General features: G+C 40.1%; 1 protein-coding gene across 5 annotated transcripts in view; it reads right to left on the bottom strand.

Annotated features, from left to right (window-relative positions):
- The window catches only part of FBXW11 (F-box and WD repeat domain containing 11), a 134,147-nt gene that overhangs the window by 8,082 nt on the left and 113,793 nt on the right, over positions 1–12,272 (bottom strand). For all 5 annotated transcript variants that reach the window (XM_014606560.3, XM_014606563.3, XM_014606561.3 and 2 more), the window contains 6 exons: positions 7,673–7,810; positions 7,016–7,134; positions 5,133–5,382; positions 3,771–3,889; positions 2,444–2,554; positions 1,137–1,215 (listed from right to left, as the gene is read on the bottom strand). In XM_014606560.3, the coding sequence (XP_014462046.1) occupies positions 1,137–1,215; positions 2,444–2,554; positions 3,771–3,889; positions 5,133–5,382; positions 7,016–7,134; positions 7,673–7,810 (816 nt within the window). The remainder of the gene's footprint in view (positions 1–1,136; positions 1,216–2,443; positions 2,555–3,770; positions 3,890–5,132; positions 5,383–7,015; positions 7,135–7,672; positions 7,811–12,272) is intronic.

Here is a 12,272-nt window from a genome sequence, read left to right as displayed (position 1 = left end):
GCACCATGCTACTAGCTGGCTACTCCTGGTTTCAAGAACAGTAAAACTATATAAATCACAGGGTTAGGTTATTTTGCCCCTGCAAAGATGAGGGTTGAACAACTGGTGGAATGTAGAGCCACAGCAAAGAGCTGTGTAGAACTGCTGCAGTACTCCAGCTGAGTGAAGAAGCAGAATCCTTTGAAATAAAAGCCAAAGCAAAGAGTGGTGTGGTTTGTCCTTCACTCAAGGTTCTGCTGTATTGGCCACAAAGGCTATAACAGATAGGCCCAAGGCTGAAGTCTCTCTCTTGAAGACATAAAGAGCTGGTAATGGAAATAGAGTTTATTCATATAAAAATATACTTCATAATCTTCTTAATCTATTATGTCAAGACTACTGATAAGGGTGGGTACTTCAGTAGGAAAGGACAAGCAAAGCTCATTTCACATAAAACAAACAGCTACTGACTTGGACAATATTCAAGCTTTGTATTTGGTGGTGGAACTCTGTGTATTCAGAACAACTGAGACATCCAATTCTCCCACTGTATTATTATAATCATTTTTAAATGTGTCAAATGACTGCATAAATCAAAGCCCTTCTTACAAAGAAAATAAAATAAGCAACCACTTAAAATATAATAGCCTTTGAAGTGATTAGAGTTCCTGTGGTAATCCTTTTAAGACTGGGGCCACTCCCTTCCCATGCCTATTTTTCCCCAATTCTGGAATCAGGAATAGGGTTAAAGGAAGGCTGACAGCATTCCAAGTTTGTTCCATTTAGCAAGAATTAATTTAAAGCCAGTGGTACAATATTTATAAGATATTAAAACACCACCCCAAGAACCAAAATGAACCTCACACACTATCAAATTGATTACATTTTTAAGAGCATTTGGAAATACCAAGCTAGAAGAATTTAACAGCTGAAGGTTTCTTCTAAGACTAGTAACTCATTGCACACAAAAACATACCCAGTACTTTTGCATCATTGCCAGTTCTGGGAACAGACCAGAACTTGTACAACATACTGAATTTCTTACCTACTCCATTACACTTGACAGATTTGCAACAACATTTATTAAAACACTCACTCTGACCAAATACAAAGCCTTATTACTGTGTAAAACCCCAAATGTATCAAAGTTTACATACCACCAATGTACGCAAGCATAATGTGCTTGCTGGGGCACGAGGGTCAAGAGCAGCTTGCAAATCCCAAACTTTAATTTTGCTACAAAGTGAAACAAGATGATTATGTTATTGTAACAGAAATGCTGCCTCAAGCATAAGTATTGCAAATATTTTCATCAACATAAATGGAATGGTGGAATTGCCCCAGAGCTCATTTACTTGCAAGAAAAAGGTAGAACATCTCTGATAATATGCTACAACTAAATTCTTTCGGGCAGGGATTATTTTTGTTTATTTGTATACAGCCCCCAGTACAAGAAGGAACAGCTAGGAGCTGGCACAATACATATATACAAACAAATTTTGCATATGAGCTTTCTAGAATTATAGAAAAGCTGAAAAGATCTCTATCATACTGCCCATAAAGCACACGGAAGAACAGTCCCCCAGAATGGATTTGGGATTACAGACTGTTGCAGGGTAGCTGGAGAATCAAAATTAGTAGAACCAATTCATACAAGAGTGGAAGGGCACTCATGGTCTTCCTTCAATAAGACTATAACATTCACTTGAATTAAAAATACAAACAAATACCAGAGAGGATAGGTTAACAAAAACAGAATGCAGATATAGACTGGAATTATCCTGAATTCACTGTATTAAGACATTACTCTTCATAAAATGGCTCCTGGTGCCTTCCCAGAGCAATAAAACACCACCAACTTTAAAACTTTTTTGCTCAGTCCAAGTACTGCAGTTTCAAATGTTACAAGTTCTACAGCATACAGTTTCAGAACAAAACAGTTACGGGGTTAGTAAAAAAAGGCAGCCAAGGCCTCTCGGGAAGCATGGGGTTTGTCAGTGACACCTTAGGGAAGGAAAAAATGGAAATGGCCCATTCTCATTGGATGCTGCTTGACACAGATTAATAGTCTATTTTACCAACTTGTGCCATAGCACAAGTCACAGAAACCTGATTAGTAAAACACTTCTATTGATTGTGTAGGAAACTACCAACTTAGTCTTCTGAGGAGAGTCAGAGCCCTAAGGAGTTACTGGAAGGTACTTCAAATGGACTAAATGATGCATATTATACATTACTAAAAACACTTTATTTTTAATAGCCTGCAACTGAAAGCTTTGGTGTTTAATTCTCCAGAAAGTAGGCAAAACTTGGGTTAAATATTTATCTATCGTAGGTCATTTACAGAAAGCAAAACACAAATCTGAAGAAAATTCACCTTCTATGTGATGTCTGAGACACAAGAAATTCAAGAGTGCTTTATTATAGAATATATGAATGACCTGAAAATTTGTTTGAAACATACCCATCATAGGCTCCACTAACAATCCTCTTGTTATCAAATCTGATGCATCTAACCAATTCTTCATGGCCTTCTAGTACTCTTAAACAGGCACCACATTCAATGTCCCATAGCCTTAAAGAAACAGTAAAATAGATCTATGAGAAACGCAGTTCCAATGTTAACCTTCCCTCTCATTACTCCATCTTTTAAACCTAATTTTTCTCCAGAAAGAATCAGACTGCACTGTCAAAGCAAGAGTGCAAGATCCACTTGAGGTTTCTGTATGCAGTCCCCAGAAGGGAGTACACTAACTCCGATACATTCTTAGTCAATCAGTACAGCAGAGTAATGCAATGCAGGATGCCTGCAGGACAGACCAGACCATGTCACAAAACACTTGGGTCCCATCTACACATTACACTTTAGAGGTACTTAACCAGTTACTATATTTACTCAGATATAAAATGACTCTGAATACAAGACAACCCCCCAATTATACTGATTTAATATATGGAAAATTTCTTATATGCAAGTAAATACAGTAATCGCATCTTAAGCTATATTGCAGCCACACATTCAATCCATGAAAGGCATGATAAAACAAAAAATAAGTCACAAAAGTTATTCCACAAAAAGTGATATTTCTTTGGTTTGTTCTAATCCCATGATTAACTGGTGCTCTCCTGTGGCTGGGAGTCCCATCAACTGGCAAGGCTCCCAGGTGCAGGGGTGCAACATGCACTACCATGGCTGCAAGCCCCATCAGCTATGGGACTTCCACCCACAAAAGCTTGTTACTTGCTGGTGCAGGGAGGGGGAGGAGGGAAGGACTGTGATCCCAGGCTCCCCATATACCAGCAATGAGGCATGATTGGATCTGATGCTGGATCCTACAAATTTTGCCTGTGTGGCACGGCAGGAGGCACAATTGTATGGATCATGCATCAGATCCTATCACACTTTTACATGAATTTCCAGAGGGGCCCTTGGTGTCAACAAACAACACTGAACCAGTTCACAGTGAAATGGTTCAAAATAATATTTGATTTTCCAGGTACAACTTTGGACCGTTTCAGGCAAATTTAAATCAGTTTAGCAGGCTTGTATGTCTGTCCTCTTCAAGTTCCAACCAGATTTAAACAATTCTAAGTATTGTGTATCCATGCCCTAAGGTTTTCAACAATGATTGCCTGTTCTAATACTGACAAATATGTCAAAGAAATTATTACACCTTATACATTATATAGAGAAATGAGGCAGGACAGATTCAAAGGTCAGAAAATAACTGCTACTTTTTACACTTCCGAGTGCAAAGTGTAACATTTTGAAGCTCTTTCCTTTCACCCACCTAATAGTGTTGTCTGACGATCCACTCACAACTAGCCGATCCCTGTACTGAAGACAAGCAATGCCACGCTTGTGCCCATTTAGAGTACGTACAAACTCACATGTGCTTGTACTCCAGACCTGTTGAACAAATTAAAATGCTTCATTTTAACAGTTATGGCCTATCAAGGGGTTAAGTAAAACAATTTAGGCTAAATTTCCTAAATAAAATGGGTAGAGGTCCAGTTTTGCTAAGAAAGCAAAGCCTGTAAGTTCTCTGGAAAACAAGTCCACATATTTTGAGTTGCTGCAAGGACTGGCACAATAGAGTTCTAATCCTAAATGAAACTTCTGGGAACTGCTCTAATACGTAAATATTTTCAAATCTGCTTTAGTACATATTCAGTAACAAAAAAATTGGAACTTAAGTTTGGCTTGTTACTAATAACATGAAAAGGAGACAAAAGTGAAAAAATAGACAGACTAGTTTTATCATTAGCGCTGGGTTTTCTTTTAACCATGAAACATGGGCAACCATCTTTTGCTGATTAAAGAGAAAACTAGAAGTTTTATCTGCAGAAGGGACAAAGCTGTTTTTATTTTTATTTTTTTTTAATGTCAAATTATTTGTTTAGCCAACTTGGCAATTTTTTTTAAAAGTTGTATTTAAAGCTGTAATGAAAAGAACCCAATGGATTATTTTCTATCAGTGTACAGTACCTTCAGCAGATGTATGGGACAACTCTGCCCAAAGAACCTTTGGCACAGTCAAAACCAATTATGATTTAAAGGTGGGGGCTAGAGGGGGAGGGAGAGAGGGAGAAAAATGCCCATGTTATTTAGTAATTTTCAGGTAAGTAAACTCTTGGTATGTAATGTAGTCTTTAAACACAGCGTTTTAAATTTTCAAACATGACAGCATGGTTCAGCTGCTGAGCAGGTGTGGTAGGTAAGGCAACTGCTGATAAATTTCATGTCTAGGACAAGACAGCCATCTTAATAAAAATATATCATTTGAGAAAAGGAACAAAAGATGCCATGTTTAATTTTCAAGCCAATTTCAAGATCTAGTTGGAGTTTAAACATCATGAGTGGGCTTTAACCTTTCTATCATACAGCTATAGAAGCCACAAAAATGTTACAAGCCACGTTATTTGCATAGAAACATTAACACCTAATAAAAGGAAGTGATGCAATAAATAGCAAAGAAATAGCCACAGACCTATTTCACAAACACATCTGGGACCCAGATTTTAATCACAAACGCAATGTGTAGAAATTTTGAAGTTGAATATTTTAATCTTTTGGGTACAGGTTAGCAATTTTATTTTATTTAGTCATTTCCCAAGTGTAACATCTTCAAAGATAGGCTCTGACAACTTACTTTAATGGTCCTGTCACCTGATGCTGACACAATATACTTGTCATCAAAGTCTACAACATTAACAGCAGCCCGATGGCCAACCAACACACGACGCAGAGTGATGTCAGTAGGTGATGCCATATCCCATACAGCAATGGACCGGTCCTTTGAACACGTCACCATTAAGCCATTACTGAACCGCAGATGAAGCACTGCCTCATTATGATGAATCAGGGTGTTTAGAACTTCACCTGTGTTTACATCCCACACTCTGCAAAAAAAATGTACCCAAAAAGAATTAAAAATGAAAGAATAATGATTATATATGTTACAAATAGGAAACACACAGGTCTGCCATTCTGATGAATAGGTCTCCAAGCACCTCATTTTCCTGGCTGCCCAAAGCTACTTTTGTCTTGTAGTTCCCTTATAGGAGGCATTTCTTAAAGAAAAAAGGTCTATGTACAAAAACCTCATATTAAGTGGAGGGGGAGGGGGGGCATATTAAAGGACTTTGCAACAAAATTCTTACCTCGCTGTTGCCAATTCAAAGATTCATAGATTTCATAGACATTAGGGCTGGAAGGGACCTCGGAAGATCATCAAGTCCAGCCCCCCGCCCAAAGGGCAGGAAGTCAGCTGGGGTCATAGGATCCCAGCAAGATAAGCATCCAGTTTCATCTTGAAGGTGTTCAATGAAGGCGCTTGAACAACCTCCGGTGGCAGGCTGTTCCAGACCTTAGGGGCTCGGACAGTAAAGAAATTCTTCCTTATGTCCAGCCTGAAACGATCTTGTAGTAGTTTGTGACCATTCAACCTCGTCATCCCTTGGGGCGCTGTGGTGAACAAACGTTCCCCCAGATACTGGTGGTCACCCCTGATAAACTTGTAGGTGGCCATCAAATCACCCCTGAGCCTGCGCTTTTCCAGGCTAAAGAGCCCCAGGGCTCTCAGCCTGTCATCGTAGGGTCTGCTTCCCTGACCTCTGATCATGCGCGTGGCTTATCTCTGGACTCTCTCAAGCTTCTCCACATCCTTTTTGAACTGTGGAGCCCAAAACTGGACGCAGTACTCCAGCTGCGGCCTCACTAAGGCCGAGTACAGGGGGAGAATGACGTCCCAGGATTTGCTTGAGAAGCATCTATGGATGCAAGCCAGTGTTTTGGTCGCTTTACTAGCGACCAGAACGCTATACAAGCTATACAAGCCTGTAATAATCAAAAGCTTACACCATCTTTGGCTGTCTACTACCTCATGTCAAATGAAGATGTGGTCATCTCCACTCAGTACTCAGAGGAATGGCATCCACTGCCCAAAACATACCATAAGTGTATGAAGAGAATGACCTCTCCCTCCAAGCCACAGCAAAACACTTCGAGGAAAATTGCAGTGCTGCTGTGATGCATCTGGGAGGAGGATTTTGCTTATGACAAAATATCAACAATGCAACTTTACATGAGCATTACATTCGCAAAAAGAACATAGATGTAAGAACATAAGAATGGTCTTCGCACAAGGTGTCCAGGTGGCTCAGCAGCGGGCCGCCAATGGCAGTCACCAGGAGATTTTTAGAGGAATGTGCAAGAAATCTTAAATTGGCAATTACAGAATAGTTGGCCCATCAGAACCTCCTTCCAGTTCCATTCAGACCTTGACTTCTGCCCTGGCTCATAAGGATTTCATTTCTTAAAGTTTTTGGAATTTAAGCTCTATAAGCACAGGACTGAAAACTGGGACCAGGAAAAGCTAACAGGTACAGCTTTCTGTTGAATCATGTAAGCACTTTGTGTCGCTGCTCTGTATTTATCATCAGGAATCGCCCTTATACTTTAGTATTCACAAATCAGTTAACAAGTACTGAGCCTCAGACTTGATCTTAATTCACTGACACTAACAGAGCTCACCTCACTGTAGAATCTGAAGATCCAGTTACAATGACTCTTTCATCATACTGTAGGCAGAGAACTGAGCCAGTGTGTCCCGTTAAGATTTTCAAACATTCCAAGCTTGTTTTATCCCAGATCTGTTAAAAGAAAGTACCATTACAAAGATCTGACAAATGGGTCCAAATTCTGACCTTTCCCATTATGAGCAGAGGGCCAGTGTCGGCAAAAGAGAACCTACAAGCAATGCTGCTTGCAAATTATTTGGCAATTGTCAGGGGTGGGTTTGGGAATGAGCAGGAACTGATACTAAAGCAATCCATTAAGAAAGCGAAAGGGAATACTCAAGCACAGACATGCCCTCCCCCTTCCCCCTGCTTATACTAAACCTGATTTTTGCAAGCATTTTACTTTTAGTTGGGCCAAAATGAGCATTGCGCATATTCCAGGGCTGGAAGTTCCCAGAATTCCTGGAGCAAAATACAAATGAGGGTGCTACTACTTTTCCCTGTGGGACTATATAGGGCCACACAAAACACTGTCTCACACAATGAAGAAAAGAAATGCCCAAGGAAGCAAAAACAGCCCTGACAGTCTTCTTTCTAAAGCCAAGACCAAAGTACTGCACCTCCTTTATAAATAAAGGGGAAGAAATTAAAAAAAAAAGAGAGTGATTACCTTAATGGAGTTATCTCTTAGGCCACTGATAATCTTTTCATCGTCATACTGTAAACAGTAGACACCTTTGCTATTTTCAGAGCGGCACTGAATTCTTTGCAAGTTGTGTCGTCCACATCGCCAGTTTGATTCTATAGTCTAGTAAAAGAGGAAAACTATTGAAAGTGATGTATAAAGCTGCTTATCTTTGGTAAGACCATGATTTCCATGATAAGAAGTCATAACCAGGTCTTTCCCCATGAAATAATATTGTATCACAAATCAAAATTACTGGTCCTCCTGGATTTTTCATTATATTCATAATTTGAATGTAAAGAGAACTAAAAACTTGCTACTGGAGAATAAAATACAACTAACTAGATAACATCCATCATAACAACACCATGTCTATGAAAACAAATCAACCAAAACCAAACAAATTAGGAGGAACTCTTAATTTTTGTCCTAGCAAGATACTTTTGCCCCAGTGGTAAAAACTGCAGTTTTTCCTTTATTTATTCCACCATAGATATAGACAAGAAGAGGTATTAGGGACAGATACTGAATGATGCTGTCTCTCACAATTCTGAGCCTCATGACAGAACTGTTTAAAGTTCAAAAATGGAGGTCACAGGTAAATTGCAAACTTCAATTGCAATATCAAATAGCAAAATATAGGAACTGATGTTGACATGTATACCAGAAACATTTCACTTTAAGCCCTTATAAAATCCAATATGATCAGATATATGTTAGTTACGGGAAAATTCTTCCTAAAGCTCTCCTTTAAATATGCAAAATTTAAGCCCCTACGTGTCATTCTGTGTAAAATATACCAGATCTGAAATGTTAACAAGCAGGCTGTATAAAATGTAACAATAGAAACAGAAATCAATTCTACTAATTAAACTAACATTTAGTCAGCTTTATAGCAGTAAAAGGACAAATGTTGAAGTCATTTCACAGAAATCAGAGATCCCAGTTAGAAAGTGTATAACCGTAATCATAAAAGAATCAATGCAGTGGAATCAACACACAAGAACTACAGTCCAACATATGGAATTCCCAGATGCAACGCAATGTTTTTCAGCTTCTGTTAATGTATACCAGAGCAGATAAATCATATGATAGATTTCTCTTCCAGAAACTGCAAACAGGTGAACAGAAATTTCAGGAGTGGATCAACTGAGGTTTTGTTGAGGAGAGCTTACTTGCTATTTTGATGCTGTCAGCTTCAATATATATATAAACCCACAGGAACCTCATCTCCTCATTTCTGATGCAGAACTTCATCGCTCCATTTTGAACATCTTTCTTGTTCCCTGAACCTGAAAAGCACTCCAAGAAGAAAATGCGCCAAAGGGAAATAAATTTGGCATAGGATTTGGTTTGCCTGTTCTTAAAAAATGTGGTTGTCCCAGGCAGACTGGCTTTCCACTTCTATGGAACTACAATTTTCCATGGAGGATGGAACATGTTTTCCATCTAACACAGTTCAAGAAAGAACACAATTCCTCCCCCCACACACACTTCCTGAAGTACCACTGTGGTACCTTTGACTTACAACAGGGGTTTTCAACTTTCTTTTTTTTTTTAAACAAATCTCTCTCTTCTCTCTCAAAGTTCCAGCTCTTGTAAACCTTTATATTTTTTTCTTGTTTTTAAAAGGGCAGATTGAGACCCCGTGGTGAGGAAGGAAACAGGGCTGGGGCTGCACAGCCATGGCAGAGCATGGGACAGAGCCACAAACAGCTCATCTGGGGGGCGTGGGGAAGGAGAAGCAGCTCTTACCAATGTATGCATCCTGGGAGGGCATGGGGGTGCATGTGCCCCCAGATGGGTCAGCACAGCTCGCCCTGAGCACACAATGGTGGGGGACGGAGTGGGGTTGGGGCACGGGACTGAGCCTTGCGGGGGCAGCTCCTGTAACTACATGCACCCGCAAGAGGGCACAGGTGGTGTGCCCCCCAATCCGCGTGTCAGGCAGGGTGGGCTGCTGCTGTGGACTGGGGCCAGTGCTGGGCTGCTCTCTGGGCAGGCAGTCGCAGCACTGGAAGTAGGGCTATGGCGAATTCTGGAGTGGCTGCAGCCCCTCCTGTAGCTCCCTCCCAGTGCTGCTGCCCACCCCAGGTAAAGCCCAGCCCAGTCCCCACCAGGAACAGCCTGGCACTGTCCTGGCCCCAGCCCGCAGTGGCAGGCAGCCCACCCTGCCCTGCACGTAGATCTGAAGGCACACACCCCCACGTCCTCCCGGGGTGCGCATAGCAGCAGAAGCCACCCCCGTGCAGCTGTCTGGTTCCCCACCCCAGCTGGGCAGCCTTTGCCCCTGCCCTAGCTCCACTCCCTCCCCCACTGCTGGGGCCTCGATCTGCCCCCTGAAGGCCCCTTCCCTCCCAACACACTTACCAGCCAAACCTGGCTGCTTTCATGCTGCACTACAGTTTCATAGTAGTTTCATAGCTGCACACACACAGCATTTATCAGCCACATTAGGTCTGCGTACCCCCTACAACCTTTTTAAGTACCCCTAGCGGTACGCTTACACCCACTTGACAACCACTGGCTTACAAGAAACAGTGATAAATGATTAGGCATGCTTACAAGCCATTTCCCCCACTTCCATTAGCTCGCATTTACAACTCAATTAAAGCAGGAAGCCAATTTGCATGTCAGTTTCAGACCAGAAGGCTGGGTAGAGATGCACCTTGAAAACTAACTAAATCTAAATTTAAAATTCCCTTTATTTTCTGTGAAAGAAAACATCCTTTCACAATATTTCATGAGGTGACCTCAGGCGCACAAACGTGTAAACATCTCTGAGTTATTTAGTCTGTAATGTGCATCTCTACCTTGTCTTCTACCTGACTTCTGCCTAACATCTCTGTTTCAATCAAAACACCTGCCAGTTCAAATGTCTAGCCTGTAACGTACAGGTTGAGCATTAAATAATGAAGTTCTATAGTCTGGATTGAATTTGATCAATACAGTGGTTTTGGCACTAGGTTTGCCTTGAAGAGAGCAGACTGTGCATTCCAGTATTTGTTTAAGGTGTTCTGGCGGGGGGGGGGGGGGGGGGGGGGGTTTAATTGCTAGTTTACATTATTTATTTCTGCTCATTCTGATATATTTATCACCGGCCCTGTGCATGGCAAACAGCAGCTCAACTACCAAGTCTTTTGCCGCGATGGTGAGACCATGTATCACATCACTGCTTTGGCAAACATGAGGAGACCATTTATCCTAAAACTGAATAGTACTGATTATACAGCAATTAGACATCTTACAACTAAGCAACTCGTTAAAATGCAATATTGATACATGAGCTACAGGGTCCCTTAATACTACTGGAACAGTTATTTTAATTCATTTTGGAAAGGCCTGAACAAAAATTGTAAATTCAGTTAATTCTAAGGCAAGAAATTGCAATTTGTTGCTCTTAAATGTCAATATTGGTGGGGTTTGGGGATATTTTTATCCTTGCATTTGGATTACATAATTATTGTATATTCTTACACAACAGTACTGCACATAACTGATATATCCAAACATACCATAAGCTTTAAATGACAACCTCTATATTATTCAGAATGTCACACATGTGACCATGTAAATTTAAAGAGGATTTAAGGAGAAAATTTCTCTGAAGCAGGGTTATTATATTTTTGACACACTTTAAATAAGTATTTCCATGTTAAATTTAGCGCTTTTGATTATTCTGACTAATTGTTCAATGCTCTAAAATAGATGAGAAAACAAAATCACTGAAAACAATACACTTTCTTTGCAGGCTGATTGTTCTCATCTTTTTGGCATACAGTTTCAGTAATAAGACCAAGCACTGGCAATTTCACAAGTTGTTGAGATGATGTACGTCATACTCAAATTACCAAATAAAATAATAGTCAAGACAATTATGCCAACTAAAGGGCTTGGGATAATTCAATTCGCAGTTACGAATTGTACAAGTGGAGGCTACTTAATAATCTTATCCATAAATAAATGTTGGTTTCAAATGAAAGAAATTGAAAAAAAAATATTTATACCTATGCTAGGGCATTATGAAACAGTAAGTCATACACAGGTGCACATTAATTGTACAAGAAGATGTCATTTCGACATTATGTGGTATGGCTACTGTGCGAAAATTTCATGTTTTCTGAGAACTTGTAAAATCCCCTTACACTGCGTAAATTTTCAATATACTGGGAAAGTAGCCACAATACACAGAGAATACACAGCAGCATTTAAATTGGTAATAGAGTGAAAACAGATGTGTGAGTAAAGAAAAATAACATTATTATAAATGACTAAACACAGCCAAGTGGGTGGGCAACCTAAAGGACCCTCTACATAGGAGCACATTAAATACAATACTGACAACCATATAAAAAGCTTCTTGCCAATATGAAATTTGTCATAACTGAAAGGTGCAACTGATAAAGATTTTCATTTGCAACCTCCTCCTAGCAGATCTTTTTATGAATAGTTCCATAATGTACTCCAAGGGCAGAGGATCTACGTAAGGCAAATAAATGTGTGTGGGAGGGAGGAGCCACTACACTATAACTAAACATTAGGAAATCAGCAACAAGGAAACCCAAGATACATTTGCATATTTCAA

This window comes from Alligator mississippiensis, chromosome 9 (genome assembly GCF_030867095.1).
Source record: "Alligator mississippiensis isolate rAllMis1 chromosome 9, rAllMis1, whole genome shotgun sequence".
NCBI classification, from domain to species: Eukaryota; Metazoa; Chordata; order Crocodylia; family Alligatoridae; genus Alligator; species Alligator mississippiensis.
Note: the sequence above shows the minus strand (reverse complement) of the source record. Positions and strands in the feature narration are given on the sequence as shown.